At 46.8% G+C, this 24,032-nt stretch overlaps 6 protein-coding genes and 1 non-coding gene across 7 annotated transcripts; 2 read left to right on the forward strand and 5 right to left on the reverse strand.

Moving 5' to 3' along the window:
- Positions 1 to 5,491: 5,491 nt before the first annotated feature.
- B0H65DRAFT_t194 lies at positions 5,492 to 5,590 on the reverse strand. Its single transcript has one exon. It is a non-coding gene; the product is annotated as a tRNA-Ser (tRNA).
- Positions 5,591 to 6,510: 920 nt separating this feature from the next.
- B0H65DRAFT_166977 (uncharacterized protein) lies at positions 6,511 to 9,320 on the reverse strand. The gene is made up of 2 exons (XM_062821314.1): positions 9,274 to 9,320; positions 6,511 to 9,218 (listed from the first exon to the last, which is right to left on the reverse strand). The coding sequence occupies exon 2, from the start codon at positions 9,172 to 9,174 to the stop codon at positions 6,826 to 6,828; it is 2,349 nt and encodes a 782-aa protein (XP_062683211.1). The 5' UTR covers positions 9,175 to 9,218; positions 9,274 to 9,320; the 3' UTR covers positions 6,511 to 6,825.
- A 1,309-nt stretch (positions 9,321 to 10,629) lies between these two features.
- B0H65DRAFT_166901 (uncharacterized protein) lies at positions 10,630 to 12,232 on the reverse strand. Its single transcript, XM_062821313.1, has 2 exons — positions 11,881 to 12,232; positions 10,630 to 11,791 (listed from the first exon to the last, which is right to left on the reverse strand). The coding sequence occupies exons 1-2, from the start codon at positions 12,120 to 12,122 to the stop codon at positions 10,702 to 10,704; spliced, it is 1,332 nt and encodes a 443-aa protein (XP_062683212.1). The 5' UTR covers positions 12,123 to 12,232; the 3' UTR covers positions 10,630 to 10,701.
- Positions 12,233 to 13,421: 1,189 nt separating this feature from the next.
- Positions 13,422 to 14,365, reverse strand: B0H65DRAFT_547930 (glycoside hydrolase; the record flags this gene model as incomplete). Its single annotated transcript, XM_062829547.1, has 3 exons — positions 13,422 to 13,711; positions 13,873 to 14,232; positions 14,311 to 14,365. 3 exons carry the CDS (start codon positions 14,363 to 14,365, stop codon positions 13,422 to 13,424), a joined length of 705 nt encoding a protein of 234 aa, XP_062683213.1.
- Positions 14,366 to 15,569: 1,204 nt separating this feature from the next.
- B0H65DRAFT_166881 (glycoside hydrolase superfamily) lies at positions 15,570 to 18,307 on the reverse strand. The gene is made up of 7 exons (XM_062821312.1): positions 17,900 to 18,307; positions 17,361 to 17,834; positions 17,178 to 17,294; positions 16,932 to 17,121; positions 16,433 to 16,873; positions 16,118 to 16,371; positions 15,570 to 16,051 (listed from the first exon to the last, which is right to left on the reverse strand). The coding sequence occupies exons 1-7, from the start codon at positions 18,050 to 18,052 to the stop codon at positions 15,671 to 15,673; spliced, it is 2,010 nt and encodes a 669-aa protein (XP_062683214.1). The 5' UTR covers positions 18,053 to 18,307; the 3' UTR covers positions 15,570 to 15,670.
- A 1,252-nt stretch (positions 18,308 to 19,559) lies between these two features.
- B0H65DRAFT_547932 (uncharacterized protein) lies at positions 19,560 to 19,940 on the forward strand (the record flags this gene model as incomplete). Its single annotated transcript, XM_062829548.1, has 2 exons — positions 19,560 to 19,607; positions 19,686 to 19,940. The coding sequence occupies 2 exons, from the start codon at positions 19,560 to 19,562 to the stop codon at positions 19,938 to 19,940; spliced, it is 303 nt and encodes a 100-aa protein (XP_062683215.1).
- Positions 19,941 to 20,653: 713 nt separating this feature from the next.
- B0H65DRAFT_571723 (uncharacterized protein) lies at positions 20,654 to 23,843 on the forward strand (the record flags this gene model as incomplete). Its single annotated transcript, XM_062830488.1, has 3 exons — positions 20,654 to 20,788; positions 21,395 to 21,413; positions 21,744 to 23,843. The coding sequence occupies 3 exons, from the start codon at positions 20,654 to 20,656 to the stop codon at positions 23,639 to 23,641; spliced, it is 2,052 nt and encodes a 683-aa protein (XP_062683216.1). The 3' UTR covers positions 23,642 to 23,843.
- Positions 23,844 to 24,032: the final 189 nt, after the last annotated feature.

Consider the following 24,032-nt stretch of genomic DNA (forward strand, 5'->3'; position numbering starts at 1 on the left):
TATAGCCCTATTTAATACAAATACGGTTAAAAGTAGTAATAACGTCGAACTTAATAAAAATTTTAATCCGGTAAATAATATTGAAAGTCTTTTTAATTATTAATAATAGATAGCGGGACTTTAAACTTATATTATTAATACCTTTATAATCAATATAAACGCGGACTTTACCCCCTAGCTTCTTAACGAATAGAATTAGAAAAGAGGCCTTAAATTATAACAGCCGGATAAACTTCTTAATTAAATTATCGTTAATTTATTTTTTAATAATATTTAATTCGTTGGGGTTAAATAGGTAATTTCGAGCCGCTAGCAGGGTAATTTTAAAACGGAATTCAATTTTAAAATTATAAGAGCGTATTAAAAATAATATTTTAACGCCTTCCTATTTAAATATATCAATATAATATTAGTATTAAAAGGGGAATTTTACCTCAATCTATTCGTCGGTTTTCGGCAGCTTATTAGCTTTTTTGTAAGATTGTATTACATTTTCAGATATAATCTTATTTAGGGATATACTATCCATTATAAAATATTCGTTAATAACGGCTTTACAATATAGGAAGTCCTCTTCTATCCCCGATAATAGTACTAAATTAGCGATTTTTATAGCGCGGAAAGTTTCCCTATCCCCAATTTTAATTAGGCCGTCGATTTACCTATAGAAATTACTACCGAATAAATACTTATACTATCCTCTTCTTCCTACTAATACTTTTATTATTATTTCTTTAATTAATCCGTTGCTAATATATTTAGGATTTAAGACGCTTTCTTCTTCCTTTATACTATCCTCCTTTTTTATTCACTTAATATCCTCTACTATTTAGGCCTTTATTATATAAATTATTTAGAATTTATATTTTTCAGCTACCTAAATCAAAATTATTACTAATAATTCCCGAATATTATTAAAGTTAATAAGATTATAGTGTACGCTATAAGTACGGATTAACGTATAGTAATTAATATTATTAATACGGACGCTTCTAAACATCAATTATAAAATTAAATTTAAAAAAGATAAAAACGGTAAAGAATTGCCTCTTCTTTATGATTACTTTTATAATATATTATGAAAAAAACTTTGAATATTAAAAAAACCCTTAGAAATCTTTTTAATAAGGGTTTTATCCATATTAATAATTTAATTACTATTACGCTAATTCTCTTTATTAGGAAACCGGAAGGAAGTTTTCGATTCTATTATAATTATAGAACTTTTAATACTATTAATAAAATAGATTAATACTCATTAGCCTTAATTAAAAAAAAAGTTCAGAATTATTATTAAAGCGAAATGGTTTATTAAGATGGATGTTGTATAAGTGTTCTATAAAATCCGTATAGCTAAAGGAAAGGAAGGGAAAACGGTATTTCGAATTCGATATAGGTTATTTAAATGGTTGGTTATACTTTTCAGATTATTAGGAGTATTAATTACGTTTTAATAGTATATTAATAATATTCTAGGGAACTACCTTAATAACTTTACTTTAATATATATAAATAATATACTAATATTTTCGTTACGTTCTAAAGTAAATTATTTAATTAAAATATATATAATCTTTAAACGTATAATTACTATTAAGCTTTATTTAGATCCCAAAAAATACGAGTTCGTAGTAAAAAGCGTTAAATATTTAGGTTTTATTATTATTATAAATATTAATATTTAAACAGACCTGGAGAAGATTAAAGCGATTATCGATTAGGAAGTACCTACATTTTAAAAAAGGGTATGAAACTTCTTTAAATTTATTAACTATTACTAAATATTTATTAAAGATTTCTCTTCGGTTGCAGGACTGCTAATAGCCCTTATTAGCAAGGGGGTCCCTTTTAAATAGACTAAATAATACAATATAACTTTTAAAAAATTAAAGGAATTATTTATTAAAACCCTTATTCTTATTTAATAAAATTCCAATCTACTTAGTTTCTTAGAGGTAAATTACAACGGGTATAGTCTCAATAATATTTTTATTTAAGAGAAGAATAGGTAGAAAACGGCGGTTACTTATTATTCTTAAGAATTTACCTCCGCCGAATATAATTACCCTATTTATAATAAAAAAACACTTACAATTACTAAATATATAGAAAAATAATTTACAGAATTTAAAAATTATAAAAAGTTCATTATTATTATTGATTATTATAATTCTAAATATTTTATAGAGAGGTAAAAACTCTTTAAATAATAAGCACGATGGGCCGAATTTCTTTTACGGTTTAATTTCAAAATCCTTTACCGCCTGGAGAAATTCGCCGTAATTCTTAATATTTTATCCTACCGGGACTAGGACCGCCGTAACGAAGAGGATATAAAAATTAAAGAAATATAGTTAATTCCCTAATCTACTCTTAAAAATTATATTCGTATAGTCGCTTCCTTTATTATAGCGGGGGAGGGTGTAAAGGTATTTGAAAGTCCGGATTTACAATAGTTTTTTTAAGAAAGTTTCCTAAAAAAAATAAAATTTATTAAACTATTTATTAAACCGTTATTAATAAAGATAAGACCCTTCTAATTTCTGCGTAGGGCTTAAAAGTTTAATTCAGCGAATATACTATCGACAAGCTTGGCAAATTATATTATAGAGGCCGTATCTAAATTCTAAAAACCTCTACTATTACCGATGTTACAACCCTATATATATCTTTAAAAAACGTTAAAAAGAATATTCTCCGTACCCATATTATTTAAGAAGTATATAATTCGAAGGCTCTTAAATACCCGGGAAGAGAAAATACTATTTGTACTATAAATAGAAACTTTTATTAGTTACTAATAAGTATTTATATCGATTCTTAATTAATTATAATATTTGTAATAATATAAAAGATTAAAGAAATTAAAAAGAGGGCTATTAAACCTTCTTTCTATCCTAAATCAATTTTTCAAAAATATTTAAATAGATTTTATTATTAATCTCCCCCCTATAGGAAGCTACGTTAACCTCTTCGTTATTAAAAATAAATTTAATAAATCGGTAATTTTAGAATTAATACCCTCTATAGAAGTAGAAATAATAATAGAAATTTTCTTTAAATACTTCGTACAATATTATAAGTAGCCGTAATCTATTATTAATAATAAGGGTATTAATTAAACTAGCCGATTTTGGAAGTATCTCTACAATTTATTAAGTATTAATTAACTCTTAAATGTTACTTTTTACCCTTAAACTGACGGTAGCCCTAAAAGAATAAATTAGGAAGTATAAGCCTTCTTGAGGATTTTCGTTAATTACGCCCAAAACGATTAGGATTATTAATATTTAATAGTATAATTAGCGATTAATAACCGAATTAATACTTCTATTAGTATATCTTTATTCTTTACTACTTATAGCTATTATCTATAATCCCTAGTAACCCTAGTAATTCCCCTAATAGAAGTAAATTTTAAAAACCCGTAGGTAAGAACTAAGGATTTTATTAAAATATTATAGTAAATTACGAATTTATATTAAATAACTATAATAACATTCATATAAAAATAGGAGCGTTTTACTAATTATAAGAAGTAATTAATTAAAATCTTTAAAGTAGGAAATAAAATTTAATTAAATTTTAAAAATTTTACTATAGCGCACCCTAAGAAGAAGTTCGATTAAGTCTATACAAAATATACAGTATTTAAAATTCTCAACACTTTTATAATAGAGCTTTCCGACCTTTCTTTAAAAATTTTTAATAAATTTTATATAAATTTACTTAAGAAGGTTCGTAATAACCCTCTACCGGGCTAAATTACTATTGACTTTTAATTATTAATTATTATAATAAATAGGAAAAAAGAATACTTCGTAGATAAAATCTTCTACTATATAACTAAAAAAATCGTAAAATAATTTTAATTAATTAGGTTAATTAAGTATAATAATTTTAGGAACTACTAAAAGAATTCGATAATATAGTAGCTTTAGATTATTTTGAAATAAAATATAATTTAGCCGATATTAATAATAGATTAATTGAATATTTTAATACGGAATATACGAAGTAATAAAGATGGTAATACAAGAAGAAAAAAAGAAGGTAGTAAATATCGATTTTAAATTTCTCTAATTCTTTTTTAGCATTTTACACTTCCAGTTATTCCTAATCTTTATAACTTCTAACCGCTTCTCGAACAATTCGAAGCGGGCTACTAATTTTATTATAATAAATTCCTTAGAAGGGAAGGTAGGGGTTGGGGGAGTAGCTGGGGTAATAGGAACGGTAAGGGTCGGGGGAGTAGTAAGGGTTAAGGAAACAGCGGTAGTATTACTAAAGGCTGAAAAGAAGTAACTATACTCCTATTTAAAAGTCTCAATTAACCGAAATTTATTTTTATGAAAGTAAATAAAATAGAAAAAACTTACGGGAAAATAGCGTTATTTTTATTTAGTTCGGCGGTATAACGTTAAATAGCTATAACTCTACGGACGTACCCGAAAGCCTTCGTCTTCTCTTTACTAGAAGTCACCGCCTTTTAAATTACAACGAACCTTTAAATTAAAGACAAGGCCCGGTTATATTATTTATTATTATTATAGTAGACTATATACGCCTAATTTCTAGATTTAATATAGTATTCGCGCAGAATATTTAAATACGAAATATATAGGACTTCGGAAAGGTTATAATCCGTTTAAAGAATAAATAAAGTTAGGGACGATTTTTTAAAATAAGAATAATCAGGAGAACTTATTAATAAATATTTAAATTTAATAAATTTACGCTTTTTAGGGGTAGTAACGGGGTTTTTAGTACGCTTATAACGGGTAATAGCTTTCTAGGAAGGGGATTAAAAGCCGTATAATAACGGCGAAGACAGGGCCTCGTTTTTAAACGGCTAAAATAGGGACAGGGACAGTTCGGACAAAATTAAATAAAGTATTTACCTTAATTAAAAAGGGCAAGCGAAAAATTAATTAGGGGATAATAATATTTACTTTAATAATTTAAACGACAATTAGAGAGAAAAGAGGAAAGGAGAAAGGGAAGGAAAAAAAGTCGGGGAGGGGTTTTTGTATGTAATTCTAGAGGTGCGTGTGTGCGTACGCTACTACCTATTACTTATTGCCTTCGTTAATCGAAATAGAAAGAGCGAACGCGTAGAAGGGTAGGAGGAGGAAGGAGGGGAGTAATATTATAGGGCTAAAGCCCGGGCTATAGCACTCTAATTATTAACCTAAATTATTATAAGGCGCTATAACTATATTTGTATAGCCCTTATCAAAACCTCGTATCTCCAGTAGAGCCGCCTCTCAAATAGAATTTTCCTTCTTTATAGAACCTTAATTAAACTATACGACTAGCACCTGTATTAACTGTGCTGTCCCCATTACAAAGAAGTTTGGTATTCAACGGCGATTATATTTGACCTGGTCAGAAAAAAGGAAAAACAGCAAAAAAAACGTCACTGGAGGTGTTCAACAGCGATATGTTTGACCCGATGAGAAAAAAACAGGCAAAAAGATGCAAAAAAAAACGTCACCTGTAGGATTCGAACCTACGCTCCCGAGGGAACTGCCTAACATGCTATCTTGCGATTAGCAGGGCAGCGCGTTAACCACTCCGCCAAAGTGACTAACCCGTTATTTGATAGTAGATGGGTAAAGAAGAAGCACCTATAATCTCGAATGTAACTGGCGCTATTCCAAACAGCAATAAGGTATGTCGCTGTGCACCACCTTGCCTTTCCTTAGTTTGACTTGGGGACCAACCTGAAAGCCATCCAATATTTTCTTTTGTTTCTCCGTTTCTTAAGAGTTCCTACAGAATCAAAAATACGAGGCCACAATGTACATAGGTACTGTTTTTGTTCCCGACCAGACGGGGCATTCTCTCTCCTCGATTATTCTCCCAGAAAGCATCCATAAACACATTTTCCCCCATGCTTCGCTTTCTTCTTCTTACCACCCCCCTTGATCTCCTTTATCGCTCCATCATCCATCCTCCCGATGTCATACAGAAACACTAGCTCATAACGGGTTAATCACTTTGGCGGAGTGGTTAACGCGCTGCCCTGCTAATCGCAAGATAGCATGTTAGGCAATTCCCTCGTCAGCGCAGGTACAAACACAGGTCTGGTCACAGTTAAACATTGAATTTCAACATCTATATTCGCTGAATATTCTTGGACCACTATCCTATCGAAACACATTTTGAACTAACTAAGACTCCATATTTCGGCCAAGATTTCCTGCCCAGCATCCATCATTGTCGAAGCTGATGATGCTGAAGAAAACCCCTTGGCTTTACCCCGCTGATCGAGTGATAAATATCTTCCAGGCGCCTCACATGCCTGACCACAGCAGGGTATAGAAATCCCAGGTTCCATACAGGCGTAGTAGCATCTCAGCTTTGAGCTACCTAGTCCATGACTCCTATCGCGGTCCAGCATTGAACATGAACTATTCTAGGCGCCAACACCGACGATATATATAGCTGAGGAAGAGCCTCGTCTCATTGCTGGCGCACGACGAAGGGGTAGCGGCTCATCAGAGACACGCAACTTGACGAGAAGATGTTGGAGGCTGGAAAAGGCGACAACGAAAAGGGCTTGATTCTGGAGTTGTCTAACGGAAGAGGAGAAACGGAAACCAGGGCAGCCTAAATACCCTAGAAGGGAGTGCCCGTGAATGGGCGCCAAGTGAATGGGCGGCCCAGGGCACGGACTTCCAACAGAAGATGTCCCTGGTTGAATAACTGGACGCGGTACTGTAGGTAAATAATCCCGAACGTCCTCCCCTGCTACAACCTCCAGCATGAAGGCCTCAACCACGGAACGAAAGTGCCTCCTCTATTCGAGAGAACACTGACTCACTCCCCGTCCTCCTCTGGCTCCTCCTCATCAAGATCCCACTCCTGCTGTTCCACCCAGAAGTCTTCATCTTCATCTTCATCTTTATCCTCAAGTACGGTGGTCCTCGTCATGTTCTCCTCCGTCTTCTTCATCTTCTTGTTCTTCTCGAGCCTCTCTCTCTTCTCCCCCAACCTATCCAGCTCCTTGAATTTTTTTTTCTCAGCTTCCTCAAAGATCTCCTGAAACAGCTTCCCTGCTTGCTCGTCGATGGACATCTTGAAGAACGGGACGGTGATTTCGGTGAGTTTGAGCATGTTGTCGAGGTCGTGTTCTAGAAAGGGAGCAGCTTTTGGTGCTGGTGCACGTGCACGTGGTGCACGCCCCCTGCTGCTGCTGCTCAAACTGGTAACTCCTCGGAGGATCTCCATGTCGTCGTGAGCGATACAACCCTCGCTCAAGACTTTGATAAGCTGCTTGAAGCAAGTGCTGCCTTCTCCTCCTCCCTCGGCGGCGTGACGTTCGCATGTTACCGGGAAGAAGCGACGTTCTTTGCTGCCAGTGCCAGTGCCAGTGCCAGGGCTAGTAGGCTCCGAACCCGAACCCGAACCTGGGTTGCGAAAACTACCAGATAAGTTGCGTTTTATGCCCCTGCTCTTAGTAGCCACCGGAGCAGCAGCGCCCGCAGAAGCAGCAGCAGCAGCAGGACCAACATCAGCACCAGAGTCAGCAGAACCGGCAGTAGCAGCAGCAGGACCGACATCAGCACCAAAGCCAGCAGCAGCAACAGCAGTAGCAGCAGCAGGACCAACATCAGCACCAAAGCCAGCAGAACCGGCAGCAGCAGCAGCAACAGCAACAGCACTAGCAGCAGACGCCGCCGCGCGCTCACATGCCTCTTCATAAAAGAACGCAACCCGCTCCAAACCCGTCCACAACCGACCAGGCGGCATCATGGCCGGCTTGTGAACGTGAGCTTGCGGGGTTTCCGTTTTGGAGCGGTAGTAGCCATCGTAGACATCAGGAGTTTCGGGGTCCTCGTCCCTCTCGGAGATCAGCCCATTGGCGATAAGGACGTTGAAGTTGAGGTCGCCGTTTCCACCATCATTCCCACCATTCCCACCATTCCCACCAAACAACCCCCCGGCCCTCCTCCTCTTCCGAGTCTTCTTTTCCTTCACCAAAAGACCGGCACGATTCCCCTTCGCTCCAAATTTTACTAATAGCTTGACAGCAGCCAAGGGACAGGTCTTCCAGGTCCATACAATAGGCTTAACAGAGCCTGGGTCTGCTGCACATGTGCGGTGGTCTGGGCGTTTGTTGACGAGAGATTTACCGGTACGAGGACAGGTGTTGGGGTTAAAGGCCGTCCAGAGCACCGATTCCAGGACGGGCGTGAGGCTGGGGATCAGATCCTTTCTGGCGTGCCAGAGAAGGTGTTCGGCGAAGGTGAGGTCGTGGGCGATAAGGGCCTTCTCGAGGGCGGAGGTGAGGAGGGGCCGGATGAGCCGGAGGGAGGGGAGGTGTTCGTCGCGGAAGGAGATGATGGTTGTGGGGGGACGTGGTTGTCTTGTGCGAACTGGGAGCACAAGGGCTGTTTGGTTGCTGGTGGTGCCGGCCTTGTCATTGTTCTTGTCATTGTCATTCTTGGGAGTAGTGTCCTTCTTGGTAGTAGTGACCTCCTTCTTGCCGGTGACCTTTTTGTCGGGTTTCACCTCCTTCTCCTTGGGAGTCACCGTGAGACGCGTGATCAGATGCCGATAGCGATCGAAAAACGGCTCGATGACTCTCATGTTGCGGGTTTGGAGGCCATACTTCAAGGTGATAAGCTCGCCGGAGCGGAGATCCCGATGGACCAGCGTGAAATAAAGCGCGCCGCGGAGTTCCTGGCAGGTGGCTGACAGATTGACGATGTCTTTGCGGTCGGGGAGAAAGTCGCAGATGCACATGAGGAGCTCGACGGGTAGTCGAGGTGCGATGATGGGGGAGCCTCTGGGGGAGTTTAAAGAAGTGATGTCGTCGCTGTTGTCGATGATGGGACAACTGGGGACAAGACCACCGCTAGTCAGACGGACGATTTTGTAGACCTGACGAGTATCGCCGTTGTTGGCGATGAGCCGGATGGGCAACGGAGTGCTATCGCCGATGCCGGCGAGAACGGGTTTGGAGAGCGACATGGTGGTATTGCTGATTGATATCGGAAGATAGGTAAAAGAAGCGAGCGATGAAAATGCCCGAGGGCACTGCAAGAAGTAATTCTTGAGATGCAATAGAGTCGTGTCGAGTAGTCGGATGGCTGCGTCTTTGATCGAGAGAAGAAGACGAAAAAAGTCTTGATACGGGAAGGTCTGTTGTCTTATAGAATGCATAGGACCAAGGTATGCTCGTGGTTGATCCTGACGGTTGTTAGAGGCTAGACGACGATTTATACTCGGTCACTGTTTGGCCAAAGGTTCAGATCAGCTTACCACGAGTGAATGTTAGAGATAGAAGTTCCTATTGAGCCGCCGTTGACTTGCGTGGCAGGCCTGACGGCGATGGCGGAAGTGCCTGGCAGCTGAAAAATGGGACCTGGCGCTTGACTTTCTTATTTCAAGGTTCTCGTGAATGGTATCGGTGAATGCCCTGATATCGGATCGAAGGTTGACTAGTTTTGGCTTTCGAAGGGAAGGTTTTGATATATGCAGAACCTTAAAGTGGCCACGTAGACGTTGTGAGCAGGGTGAAGGGCACTGCCCCAACGGCAACCGACAACCTTTAAGTGAATGTGGGATGTCTTGCGTGCGTCCTCCTTCTGCGGTCTCCTGCGGTCTCCGGCGGTCCCGTGGTTCTGCGGTCCCAAGGTTCTGCATGTGCAAGTGAATGTGCAAGTGGTTGACCTTGAACCTTCACTGCCACTTCGCCACTGAACCTGAGGAACCTGAGGGAGCAGATTTCGCAGAACCTGTGAGTGAACCTGCCGGCCTTAAGTAGAACCTCCAGCAATGCGGGACCTCCTGGATATTCACAACCATAACCATAGGGCGCTGTAGCTGCGTCATTCCATTGTGGTTGCTTGATGCCGACGGTATTCAACTTGGAGCCGCCGGCTGTTTCTGCGCGAGATGGACCCTCACTCTCTCAAGTCTTGTACGGTATCGTGGATATGTCTGTATCTTCGAGATTGTTGGACACTCCGATCACGTTCAACGACGATGCGGCAACTCGGTCGATCTTCACATGTTCGCTTGACGACTAGTCCATCAGCAGCGACAGCGAAGAATCGCGAAAGAACGTAGCTATCCTCACTCCGGTAGAGGTATCGATGACAAGGCTACTAGTGACGTTGTGATACCCAGAGGGGAGACGTACAGATGTGGGATATGCTTGAGCCGCACTGTCTGAGTTGACCCGACGATGTGGTACCGCTATTGCCATGAGACATCCACGCGATATGCAGTAGAGGTACTCGTCGCGGAAGTGTTTGGATATCTCAAGCGCGCATGCAGCTCATGGGTTGCCTAGGTAGTGATAGACTTGTCAGTGTCGTCTGTTTCCCCAATCATATCCTATCCAAAATAATTACACCCAAATCTCAGCTCAGCGAATTATGACATGACGATCTGGTAAATAAACAAGAAGAAAAAGTCATGTTATACGGTACCTGCATTCCATTCCACGATGGGTGTCGGGTATGTCCCGACATGGTTCCCGAAGCCCTCCGATCCAGCATTCCAAAAGTGACAATCCATCCAAGATTTTATTTTACATAAGCCCAACCCGACCTAACCGAGAACGCCTAATTCCATAATGCCCCTCCTTCCAGTGTCTAACGTACGTAGGGATAAAATGCATGCAATCTATACTGTGTATAAGGTAGACTTGTTTGTATCACGTACTTTCCTCCTTGACAACAGTCAATCTGCCGCTGCCCAGCTGCGTTGTGGCACCCGTGGCGCTCGTGTAACCCGATATTTGCCCAGTGTCGCCGTTAAAAACCCATTCTGTTGTGGCCCGCTCTTGTTGACTCTTTGTGCTCTTGGTCCGCTCCGTTTAATAACCTTGCGTTGTGGTTGTCTCCGGGGTCCCGTCACGCGTGCTGCGAAGCCGGCTGCCCTCATGTTCGTGCTCTTTTTCGTCTGGTCGTTTGCCATCATGGCCCTCAAAATATCTCTCCCCAATTCCTTGTCCTTATCCTTTTCCATTTGGAGGCCGTACAGATGCAGGAATTTCCACTCAGTCTTGAAGTGTGACTTGATGAATGCCCGCTCCGCCTTCGTATATCCGTGCCTGTCCAGATTCTCCTTTGGCCTCCCAGGACCGACATTATTACTGCCGTCGTCATTGCCCATAACAAAGTCCGGATCGGCCTCCTCATCATCGCTAGTGTCGAGTGTCGCGCTGCTGGCATCATCGCTGTCTCCATCTACATCTCTATCCGCGAGCAAGTTTTGCATCTCCCGCTTCAAACTCCACTTGTCCAGCTCGTCAGCGGCCCATTGCGCAAAGATGCTGATAGGTAAACTTTCCGGCCTCGCTTTGAGCACCGACTCCCGCGTTATCGGCCCGATCGGCGGCCCGCTCAGTTTCAGCGCGAATAACACGTGGTCTGGATCGAAGTAGGCGACCATCTTTCCCTTGTGGTCTTTGATGCAACCTTTCATCAACTCGTTTTGTTGCTTCTGCCCATTGTGGTGGCCTTCCACTTCCTCACCGTCCATAACTGAGTAGCTCCTACTTTCGCCCCTGGCTGGAAAGATGTAGACGGAGCATGACTGTCCATCTATGTTTGGGATCTTGGCGAGGATATTGCAGGTCGCGTCGGGCACGTGCAGGACCGTTCGGAGAGGGAGGATGCCCTGGTTTTGTCGACCGGCGCGCGCTGGGTTGCGTTTGACGTTGAGGTTGACGGTGCCGATGCCGCGGACGGCGAGGTTTTGGCCGCTGATGCAGACGGTAGAGTCGAAGGGGGTGTAGGTGGTGAACCATTCGCGGTCTTTGGCTACGCTGTCGGGAGAGAAGAGAAGTGGTTAGTCGCGTGCGGTGGAATTGGGCTTGGGCCAGAGAACTGTGACCGGGGAGAGCTCGTGACATACCTCACGTTGGACATGGTCGACCACACCCAGTCTGGACAGAGCATAGGTATGGAGGGGTGTGTACGTGCGCCGAGGTTCGTAGGCCCTTCATCTTTCTGGGCGCGTCGATTCCTGAGCTTCTTTTGCTTCTGCTTCCGAGGCTTCTTTGGATTCTGCTTCTGTACCCTGAAGAGACCTATAGGTTCACCAGGGCGGTGGAACGAGGCTGGCTCGCCTGCAGGTTTTGATATGTCGTGGCCCATGGCGTGCGCTGGGCGATCTGGGACGGTGATCGACACCGGGTGGGATGTGTCGTCTTGTAAAAGGAGATGTAGCACACAAATAAGGAATGATATAGTGAAAATAGAGGAGAGGATTGGCTCCGTGGAAGCTAGATAGAAAAACTGGAAGCTACTGGTTCTCGGATGCAAATATCAACAAAGCCTTCATCATTTGAAGTTGTGGTCGTTAAGGTAACAAAGCATGTGTTTCCTTTTTGCGCCTAGCGCCATTCATAGCGGGGTCTTAGCATTGGTTAGTGGAGAAGACCCTTGTGGGGTACCTGCAAACGGACCCACGCTGTCTTTTAAGGGAGCACCGGGAGCCGGGGCCGGGCCAAGCCTCCCCGGGCCCGTCATTCCTCAACCACCTCTCCCGGGCCATTGCCCTGATCTCGTTAGGGGAAATTCGAACCCGTCATTCATCAGCTCAAACCGGTCGTTTTACTTCCCAAGTCCCAACACTTCAGTAGGATTTGAGAAGAGCTTGTAGCTGTTGCAAAGAAAGCTTTGAGACCCAGATGGACGAACCAGGCCACACATCACTTGGAGGCTCAGCTAACTTGACTGGATCACAAGGCGACAAACGTGATGGAAGTCTCTTGAAAGGCAATGAGGTGTTGAATAAGAAGAGATGAAGGTCCAGCACAAAGAATACCTTATCAGCGAACGTTCTGAGCGTGGATAGGTAAGTCCCCAGGTTTTTACTGTGCTAAGGTCCGGGTTGCAAGAACAACCACATGAAAAAAGAAGAAAAGGACGGCTCCATGGAAGTCATAAACGTAACTACCTGACTCCATGTCGTTCGTCTCCTCGGTACCCTACCACTTTCCATCACAGAGAGATCTCATAATTTGCGGCTTGTTAGGTACTTACTCGAGGCTTCACGCCATTGGACCACGACATCCTCACTGCCAGGTGGTAAGAACTGTCAAGGAGTGAAGTGGACAACTCTGACATCCTACAAGCCCAATCACTTTGACTCTTATGTTTCACTATATACAGGCAGAGCAACAATGGCTCCCGTTAACGTCAATCGGCGAATATGTACCAAAGAACACTCAGTCATCACTTATCAACAGTTATCCCCCTTGAACAAAAACACGTCGCCCACCAAATCTTCAAACAATGCAACAACCACCGGTCACCACCCGACGTACACTCAAGTGGAACTTCTTCACCCCTCCCTCCCCCGAGCCTCACCTCACACTCACTCCTCCCAACTCGACCTCTCCCAACTCGACCTCTCCCATCCACCCACCACCTTCTACCTTACTCAGCTACTTAGCAAGTAGCAACCGCAGGCCCGGGGTTAATATAACTAGTAGGAACAGGCCAATAAAGCTGGAACAAGATACCGGGGTCGGTCGCCTTGTAGGCACCGGGGAACGAGACCAGCTTGCCGCTGGTGTTGAGCGTGCCGGTGCCTCCGGTCACGTTGATCTGCGCGCACGCAATGTACAGCTGCGCGCCGCCGACGCTGCTGGCGCTGTGCAGGGCAATGTGCTCGACGCGCAGGAGGTACTCGCCTGGGGCGAGGCAGGAGGGGAGGCGGACGGAGACTTCGGATTTGCCTTTTTCGCGAAGGAAAGAGAAAAAGAAGAAAGAGTTAGTAAGGGAAGGGAAGGAACGAGGGTGAAACGGGGATTGGGATGGGGAACGGGGAGAGAAAAGGAAAGTGGGGGGGGGAAGGGGTGAAGGGGAAGGAAGGAACGAAGGAAGGCAAGAAACAAACCATCATTATGCCACGTAATAGAACTCGTCCCCAACCCGCTCGGTCCATCCTGGTAAATCTTGAACCAGACCGCTCCCTTGCCGTCAAAGGTGGCAGCCGTCTTTCCCGCGGGAACCTTGGCCATGTAAAAGTGCAAGGGGCCGGGGTGGCCGATGGAGGTGTCGACGGTAAAAGTGTAGTTGGATCCGGCGGCCACGGACAAAGTCTTGGGCGCTCCCGTGCCCGGGTTGAGCTCGTAGCAGGTCATGGCTGACGAGGTCACGTCTTGGACGGGGCCCTTGGAGTAGTGGTTCTCGGTGGTCCGGATGTGTTCCCATTCGCCGGAGACGGGGCCGGTGGAGTAGCCTTTGGGGAAGGTATCTGATGAGGAGAGGTGTTAGTAAGGGACGGAAGGACGGGAAGGGAGGCGTTGACTTGGAGGTGGGAAAGGTAACTCACAGTGAGCCTGAGCTCCGGCCGCAGCCAGGAAGGTGAGAGCACTGCTGAACTTCATGGTGGATAGGTTGTCAAAAGTGTATGGCTGCTGGTCGACACGGGAAGAGAGCAACAGTAGCACCATCAAAGCGAGTAGGAAGAGGATTTTATATGTATTCTTTCCTCGATACCCAACTGCTTAACCATACTCCCTCCCCCCTGACGATCGGTAGTATAGCTTTAGATCACTGAGTCCTAGCTCTAGGATTCCTCACCCCAGTTGCCGTCTTGACTCCCGACTCCCGGTGATGTTTCTTCATGGAATGCTACCTTAGCCTTCCATCCGGCGGAAGACAGTCCATGTCTTTTTGCGGGATCATGCCCGACATCTTGTTTTTCATCGTGGCATACGCATGGGGCGCATTAAGAATCTGGGGGTGGGTGACATGCTTTCACTGCTCTGCTCTTCTCTCTGATCTGTCACTCCGCGGAAGCATGTGGGAAATATCAGAGAACTTTCATGAAAGGGGGGGAAAGTTCATGGCGTTTCCCAACTTAATGGCAAGTCAGCATTCGATATTCTTCCCCACAAACCTGGCTTTCAACGCCTCGTTTGTAGTAGCCATGACCGGGAAGGCGCAGTGGGATTGGGAGTTGCCCAGGCCTTGCGTACTTGCGGGGTGTTGCAATTTTGAGCCGGAGTTGAAAAGGTACCATGTGTTCGGCTTGTCGTCCCAATGCGAGGAATAGAAAAGCTCATGCCATGTTGTAGATGCGGCTCGATATTCCGAGCGGTGGTGGTGGTATCAAGATCCAAGCCAGTCAGGGATATTGTTAGTTGTTTCCTCTTTTGGATAAATGGTTGTTCAGCGGCACATGAAGTTCATCGGGCGATACCACGATGAAACATCTTTGGTAGTATTTCTGAGCGTGGGTAAGAGAGACCGGAACACTCGACTCCATGATTTCCATTTCGGGAATCATTCGTCCCCCCGGTCCCTCCGTTACGCCTTCCTCGGTGGCCGATCATTGCCCCATAGACCGCGAGACGCTTGGCTCTTGGCAGGAACAATCGGAAGGGGATGCCATTATGCAGCCGGACATGGGCGAGAGAAGTCGATCACGTTTGAATCCATGTGCCGGGTTGAAGCACTGGAAGGGGAGTGGATAATGACTGCATGAGGTTTCCTTGAGAGTTGGTCACGGGCCGAAGCGCCTTTTGGGGTTCTTAGCGGTGGCTGTGCGAGTAGGCCATCCAAAAGCCGTGCGAGTACGCATCGGAGTGTTATTATCTTTTCTAACTTGCCATAAGTTTGCTGGTAGACCAAGTGTTTCGACGGGACTCGCTCCGTCTCCAGTGATGTGTGCCACTGCTATGTCTGACTCAGTCACTATCCGTCTCCAAAACAGCAACACTCAGTTGTGGCAGAGTAAAGGAAAAGGTCCCCTGCTGAGCGTTCAGTTTGGTCTTGGTCTCCTTCACCACGTTGTTGTGCTTCCACGGGTCATTGTACTCATACGGATTGCTCGGGCCCGTAAGGACCGTCAGAGTAGCGGTGGTGCCCTTCTTATGCGGTTGCTTTACCTTCCCAGCAAGTCCCGCAAACTGGACAGTGACCGCAACTGGCTCGGTGGAGTTGTACACAGCGGCCTTGAAGATGCTGGTGCCCCTTTCGGTCTCTCCAGCGACGTAGTAGAGCGGTCCGATTCCACCGGTCTTGGCGGTGATGGGAAGTGTTTTGGTTATGGCGGTGGTACCCAGGAGCTGAGGTGAAAATTTTTGTCAGTTCTTCTGTCTGTATGGGGAATGGAAAGAATAGCATGGACATACCTTCCAGACATGGTAGCTGGTCGACAGTGTGGTCAAAGCTGGATCAGCGGCATGCTGAATCTGCGTCATGGACCACTGCCAGCGGTTGAGGTTGCGAAGGCCAGGAGCATAAGTGGCGCCGATGACTTTGTCACCATTGCGCTCCAGTCCGAGCAGGAAGATGGCCTCGCCGACACTGCCTCCCCACCAAGGGAAAGGCATGAGGTTTCCATCCCAGCCGCTACCACCGTTGGGGTGTGTTGACGCTGCCTCGCCTGGATAAAAGTCAATATCAAGACTGTGGTGCTGGGCTTCTACAAGATCCAGTGAGCATACCAATTAAGGTCAAGTTATCCCTCGTCAGACCATCAAACTTGTTGAAACTCGACACCATATTATCTGGTGTCAGGTAGGGGTGATAATCTCCAGCAGCCGGCTTGGGAATAGTCATGCCATCAAAGACAGACGGCGAGGCAATGAGCTGGATCTCTGGATACTTCTTCTGGAATGCCTTGAAGAAAGCGGGGAACCGATACTTCTTGTAATTCTCGAAGCCGGTAGAGCCGCCACCCAGCCAGTCCTCGTTGCCAATCTCCACATACCGGATCTTCCAGGGACGTGTGTGGCCGAGAATGGAGGCGCGAATGCCACCCCAGTGTGTGGAGGCGTCGCCAGTGAGGAATTCGAGCTCATCGAGAGCGCTCTGGACGGCCTCGTCTATGCGATATTCAGGGAGCTCGCCGCCGTCGAGAGCAAGGCCACTCCAGACAGCGAGAACTGGAGTATAATGTCAGTGTTTGCAAAGTTTTGAGAAGGGAGGAGGGCGAAAACTGACTTGGCTCCAAGTTGAGATCCTCGCACCATTGCATGTATTCAACCAAACCAAGTCCGGCAGTCAGAGGATATCCCCAGACACCGGCTCGGCCGGGACGGTTCTTGAGGTCCCTGATTGTTTCGTTCCACTTCCACCAGGTTGGGAGGGTGTTACCCTCAAGCATGTTGCCGCCGGGGAAGCGAAGGAATTTCTGTTCCCGCTGTTAGATCCTGTTCGGGGTACAAGTGGTCTTGAACAACGCCTTACCGGCTTAACTGCAGCCAAAGCCTCCATGATATCGACCCTCAGGCCATTTGGCCTGTTCTTGTATGTCGGCGGGAACAGACTGATAAGGTTCAAGTCAAGCGAGCCACCACGGACGCCCTGCGTTGTGTTTGTCAGCGTTTACTGCTCCCTTGTATCACGATCATGATGTCTCGGGTAGCTTACTGCAGCGTCAAAAGTGATTGCAAACGTGTTGTTGCTGTTTGGTGCCGCCTTTCCAGGAACCAAGTTGAAGTCATACTTGACCCAGTCATTGCCGGTCTTCTTGACAGGTACCTCGGTGGTCCCAAACACCTCGCCAGTCAGAGCACTCTGAAGCGAAGCTGTGAAAGATTTTCCTTGGTAGGCACCCTTGACGTAGAACGACCCGGTGTACTTTTGGACTTTGACGTCCATGCCCCAGTACCCGGCGTTGGCGAAACCAACTTTCTTGGCTGAAGATGATGGGACCGCTACGTTCATGGAGTAAGGAAGAGCCGAAGAGAGCGGTTGTGGAAGCTTCTTCAAACTGAGTTTGGCACCATTGACTGGCGACCAACCGTCGAGGGTAACTGGGTAACGGGACTCGTCGCCCGACTGGAAAGCGCGGTTGCGGATGAGCTCGGCATAGATGCCGCCATCGCCAGAGTTGTTGATGTCCTGTAATATTTGTGAGCGAGACTGTTTAATCCGGCCGGGGTAAGGGCAAGGGCAGGAAAAAGTACCTCGTGCATGAGTCCGTACATAATCGGCGAGGAAACATTTCCGCCGTTGGGGCGGACAATGAGATCAACGGGTTTGTCGGCAGAACATGGTTGTAGGGATGTCAATGCCAGGAGAGCTGCCCACAGGCCAGCGTTTAGGTGAAAATGCACCATGTTGACGATGTCTCGAAAAACACGATAGCTTCCAACGACATTCCCTTCTGATTCTGGGTCCGTCTGTGGTGTATATACTTGGAAGCATTGGGTCAGAGCTGGTCTCGTTCTTCAACTGCCGGTACCGAACGTCTGGGCATATCCATTCTTGATCATCATATGGTCCAGATGATGGCCTTGGCCGGGACCGTATTGCGGTGCCATGACGAACGAGGCGCAAACAGTCATATGTTCTAGTTGTCAGGACATGGCGACAAGATGCTCGATGATGTTGAGGATCATCGCTTAGGTCCCTTCCCCGCCCTTCACCGGGTTCTTAGACTCTCCAACTTCCCGTAACGTATAAGCGCGAGGACACTATTCGCGGATAAAGGCCGGTTATACGTAAAACCAATCACTACCTCGTCGATTTAAGGTTGCAACGGAACGGTCTGCAGGAACCGCTACCGGGTAATATACATAGCCGAAAGCGACACACGGTGCTAGGTTGCGGTGTCAATATGCGCCCCAATGGGAGCCGTGGACGTTCAACTAACGTCCTCGGGAACGATTTCGGAGTTCTGTCATTCGGGCTCTGCAAAAACCCATAGAGACGGACCAGGTTTTGGATACGGAGTGGAGAGAGTGCGGGTTGAAAGAATAAACAGAGTCAACAGGAAAAAGGCAATACAGGATTCAGGTATATCTGTTCCAGCCTACCCGGTTTTGTCGACAACTTCTCATGCTGGTAGATAGCCTGCTTTTTGCTAAGAAACAAAGCTATCCAATTCTCGCAATGAACGAACCCCATCTAGAGACTTTCTAGAATTGGTCGGCCAACAATATTCGACGGTTTTAAATTCCACAACGGCCATTTCGAACAGGAAAAAGACTTGACCAGATAAAGCAAAAACCGACTAAGAAACCAGCAATGGCTTTACATGCCCGTTTGGCGCAGTGTAGCGAAGACTAAGCCTAGAAGGAAATATAGGTAGCGGTCCTAAAGGTGATGGGATGTGGTAAGAATATCATTGATGTCTCGCGCCTTGTAGCAGAGTGTCGGCGTCATTGTGCCAATCACGAGAAAATAGCGACAGAGTGATGGTTCGTGGTCGACGCCCGAGCTGAAGAGCGTCACTGACAGATTGAATGAAGTGGAAGTGAGGAAGTGTCCGGTGAAGGAGAGATGAGCGTTGTCTAACATCAAGACGCGGCGCGATTGCTAAACAGACAGTGCAAACAGCTCGATGACTTATCACCTCACCCCGCATTCTGTGGGAGCAGATCTGCAGATCTGACAGTCCGCTGCAGGTGGCGTCCCCGTCCAACCGTAGAGGTAACTCTTAACTCTTGACTTCAACATTCCACTTCAGATTCGCAGCTGGACACTCTTCATCATCAGCACCACCACGCGCCGCTGCTGTCCGAGGGAAGGAAGAGGGCATCTCGCTCACCCTATGATTTCCTTTCTCTAGATGTGACTACTATCCGTTGGTTCCTAAAACGACATCCGAACGAGTCCTTCAACATGAATTTGATCGCCAAAATCGTCACCATGGTGTGGTTCAAGGTCGAGGTTTGTTTATCCAGTCTCCAAGAACAAACCTCCTTCCATAGTCGAGGTACTGACAAATACTCCCTCTCACTGCTTTAGGACGCCCTCGTCGCTCGCATCCTTCAAATGCCCCAGTTCCACCACGGCGTCCGCAAGATCCACCGCACCGTCGAAGAGTTCCGTCATGGTCGTGATCCCAACGAACCGCTACGCGAGGGCGAGGCCACAGAGGATCCGAATCTACAGAAGCCACAGGTCCAGACCTTCGTCAGATATTTCGTCGATGAAATGCGCAACCAGGCGCGGGGAACGCCAACCGACATCGATAATCAACCACTACCTCCCAAAAAGTGACCGTCAACCCGTCTACCAGACCCCTACGAACCGGAATCTTGCCATTTATCTGGTCGGCACATACTATCTCCATCTGTGATATATCAATAGACCGAGAGACAGTTGGGATGATGTTTGAAGATTCAGGAAGACGGACAAAAAGGAAGATACATACGCAAGAGGCGAAAATGATGGATCTCGGAAGATTCACTCGGGCCCGGCGCCACCTACACCATCCATGACCTACTACACCTGGGCAAGCCGGCTCCGACAGAACCGCATCATTCACGCCGCGGTGGAGAGGAGTGGTTCAAGGAATGCGTCATGGGCATATTCGGTTGTGGAAGTGATAATGCGACCCATTTGCTATGAGTCGCAAGGAAGCATACAGCCGTGGCACTTGTTTGGAGAATTTCGCCACATGGGCTATGGTTCATGAATACGATACACGAAACTGACAACATTATACACCCCATTCTTTGTCTGGGTGGTTGGAACATTGTCGTGGTTTCACGAAGTTGCCTTGGGGCACGCCTGGTTGGGTTTACAACGCCGTCAGTTCGGTGAAGGAAACAGCTGTAATGCCGTTTGTCCACAAATCTACAAGTCATCAAGATCAATGTCTTTGTCTTCGTTGTGGTTCAATATGTGCATATTATCCCCCGTTTAAGCCCCCGAAGTAGAACCCACATGTTCAACCCCACGAGCTTCTTATCTCAACACGGTTGGATTTCATGGTGCACCACTCAAACAGGGAAAAGAGACGAGTCATCGGCTTGACACTTTCTGAGGAGCTGGTGCCCCTTGGTAACAAGGGCCTTGTGTCAGAACTGAGTTGTCACCTGCTTTGCTCTTTTAAACTCAAAGAGGTAAGTATCAGATTCAATGCAATGTGGCATTTTCAATGAATTCCACGAACATTAGACGAGCCCTAATGCCTATTGACTAGTGGCCTGTACTTTGGTACGATACTGTTTGACACTTCACTCTCATGGAGCTGAACAGCTGCTCGGAGGTACTGTTAAATGGTACCTATGCCGACATGCTTCATGGAACTTGACATCCAGATGAGGTACCCACTTGGGCAGGAGCGTCAAGTTGTGAACCTTGGGGAAGACACAGAGATACCTTTGCCTTTTCTCGAGTATATTCATCCAGCTTACCCTCTACTCGTCATCCTCCACCTTTCGAGGGGGCCTTTCAACACTGAATGTCGCGCCGAAGCATGATCGAGAATCATAATTTCTCAAACGGCAAGTCACGAAACACATGACGCTTCGCAAGTCCTAAACTGACATCGGATGAAAAAACAAGGCGACAATCAGTAACCAATGGCGCGACTCTTCACCCCTTCCGCTTGCAAAATCACGCTGGTCCGGCAACGCGACTCTCGATTACAAAAACAACGCGAGTCCGCGGTTCTCCCCCACCAAGGTTCTCTCCTCCCTCAACCACAACATCACCACGCTCTTGAGTATATCAAGTCAAAGCAAGGTATCTCTGTCTCATTTCTCATCATATCTTCGGCCTACCAGACCAGTCTCTATAGGTCTACCCGCACCAAGCATCAACTTCACCAGTTGAACTTGTCGCTTTTCACCTCAACGTCAACAGAGCAACTTCGCCTTTCAGGAGCACAAAAACGCGTGCGAAGTGAAGTCATCACGAACCCCGCCCCCCTTTGAGTCTTTTCACTCCTTGATCACGCTGTGCTACGACGACTCACGTCGGCACATCAGCCTTTGCTTCTATCTGAACAGAACAGACCAAGGTTCTGCTTCCTTTTTCTCTTGGAGCACCTAGCCTTGCCTTCCATCTGATCAGCGATGGGGTTCAAGCGAAGGGATTCCTACCGACCGGGGTCGCGCCGGAACAGCAACGGCCGTGACTCGTCTCGCCCTGCAGGTGGTGGATCTCAGCCCAGACATCGACGCAGATCTAACTCTCAGCAAGCATCCCCTCCCAGAGGTCCTGCGGCGGGTCGCCCATGGAATCACAGTGGACGAAACTTCACTGCTCCTGATTGGAGTTACCGCCAGCATGATGCGTCTCGATATGCAGATCAACGCGCTGAAGGAGTCTCTTCTGGAGCATTAGGAGAAATCACCAATCGGTCTCCCCTCCCAAGCCCCCGGGCCAGGCCTGGTCGTAGTAGGTCGCCTGATGAAGATGATGAAGATTCACTTTTCGTCAGCAATGGTCCAGGCCTTGAGTACTTCGAGGACTACGCCGAGCCCGAGCCCGAGCCCGAACCCCTTCCCCGCCCACAACCGACAACGCGACAAACGGAAAACCAGGGTGGACAGTCAGAGTTTCCGGACGCTTTTCACCGACGACCAGAACCGATCTCTGCCTCACGTATTGCTTCTGGCATGTATTTCCAAGCGAGAGCGAAGCCAATTCTACCGCCCTTGACGTCCAAACCCAATCTTGCTCAGACCGGGGAAAACATCCTTAAGCCTCGATACATATCGACCACCAGCATCCCAATTGAGGCACCCACCACCCAACCAGAGACTGCTTCAAAGAAGCCCGTTAGCGCCCCGTCGAAGCCTGGCGCTTCATCAAAGCCGGTTTCCCCGAAGACTGCTGCGTCTATGAAGGCTACTGCTCTCGCGAAGGCTGCTGCTCTCTCGAAGGCTGCTGCTCCCTCGAAGGCTGTTGCTCCACCCAAGCCTGGCACTGGCCTGTCTCCCAAGCTCCCTGCTCCCCTCAATAGGTGTCTAGAAAACGACTCTAGCAGTTCCGCCCCTCAAGTCTCCAAAACTGTGGCCGCGAAGATGGAGCCAAGTGTCCTCCCTTCTCCTCCAGTCTCGAACATGATGACAACATCAGGAGAAAAGAAATCCGCAAACCAGGAGCCACAGCAGACCGTTCATTACCCTATTCTACCCTCGACATCCGATCCACAGCAGAGCGTCCATTACCCTACTCTACCCTCGACATCCGATCCACGCCTTCCCGACCAATCCAGGCCCGAGAACAAACCTGACAGCAAGCCCGACCCAACCATAAATCGCTCCATCCAGAAACGCAAAGTAGGCGACCCGTTTTCGGCCCACGACCTCAAAATCATCTGGAACCAGTGCTTCGAGCAACGTCAAGCTCCCGACCAATCGCGCCTTGGTCACTTCGCCCTTCCCATCCCCTCACACTCACTTCACCTCGTCTCTCCCGCGCAGCTGGAGCGAGCCAAGCGATACGCCATCCCGGACTTCGTCCGGTTTGAGGTGACGCCGCTGCAGCTCGGCGGTGAGAACTCACGACTGGATCAAGTCACTGCGAGACTGCTTCACTTAGATCCTGCTCAGGCCATGGGCCAGAATACTACTCCCGCCTATCACAAACTCCAGTTACGACCTTCCACATCCCAAACAGACGGTCTCGCCTGGCCTGTCTTGCGGGCCATGCAACTCGGTTGGGAGTTGACGGCGCGGTGGTACAAGGAGGTCATCGTCGATCAGGGATGGCTCTTCATCGTGGAGGGTGCGAAAAAGGAGAGAGAGCCAGATGCCATGGACATCGATGATGAGAACGACCAGGTCACCACCTCTCACGACAGCAACGCTGGTACCGGCACAGGGCTTGGTGACTTTGTCGCCAATGAACTGAAGAAAAACGTGGCGAAGACGAAGCTCAGCCGAGACGAACCTAAGGGCTCTGCGGATATCGACGACGAGATCGGACGTTGGCTCAACCACGTTTGGAGAGGACAGAATTAAGCACTGGGCAAAGAGGGACGTCCACAATCATCTGGTGCCTTCGAGGTTCCAGCGGACATTGCTGCAAGGTGCAGCCAGCTCTTTGACATATCACCCGAACACAAGGGTATAGGCTGTCTCATTGGCATACCATTCTCATGGTTACTTGCGTTCTTCAAGCAGTACACTTTTCATCACTCTGATGACTTTCTGTTGCTTTCTGTTGCTTTCAACTTGCTTTTACTTACTTTACGAAGTGGTCAATCAGTTCCACTCTTCCGGCCAAGGTTCCGGACAAGGTTCCGGACAAGGTTCCGGACAAGGTTCCGGACAAGGTTCCGGACAAGGTTTTCATTGTTGGGTCTAGATTCACTCACGTTGCTACCTCTATTCTACGGAGCAAGTGACTACC

The sequence above is a fragment of the Neurospora tetraspora genome (genome assembly GCF_033439725.1).
Source record: "Neurospora tetraspora strain CBS 560.94 chromosome Unknown B0H65scaffold_3, whole genome shotgun sequence".
Classification (NCBI taxonomy): Eukaryota; Fungi; Ascomycota; class Sordariomycetes; order Sordariales; family Sordariaceae; genus Neurospora; species Neurospora tetraspora.

What these genes read in the sequence shown, in the direction of transcription:
- B0H65DRAFT_166977 (XM_062821314.1), bottom strand. Translation starts at nt 9,174, where the DNA reads ATGCATTCTATAAGACAACAGACCTTCCCGTATCAAGACTTTTTTCGT.
- B0H65DRAFT_166901 (XM_062821313.1), bottom strand. Translation starts at nt 12,122, where the DNA reads ATGGGCCACGACATATCAAAACCTGCAGGCGAGCCAGCCTCGTTCCAC. An exon ending in TCGACCATGTCCAACGTGAG is followed by an intron (nt 11,792 to 11,880) that starts GTATGTCACGAG and finishes CTCTCCCGACAG; the next exon opens with CGTAGCCAAAGACCGCGAAT.
- B0H65DRAFT_166881 (XM_062821312.1), bottom strand. Translation starts at nt 18,052, where the DNA reads ATGGTGCATTTTCACCTAAACGCTGGCCTGTGGGCAGCTCTCCTGGCA. An exon ending in CTTTGGCTGCAGTTAAGCCG is followed by an intron (nt 17,122 to 17,177) that starts GTAAGGCGTTGT and finishes CAGCGGGAACAG; the next exon opens with AAATTCCTTCGCTTCCCCGG. An exon ending in CCAGCTACCATGTCTGGAAG is followed by an intron (nt 16,052 to 16,117) that starts GTATGTCCATGC and finishes TTTTCACCTCAG; the next exon opens with CTCCTGGGTACCACCGCCAT.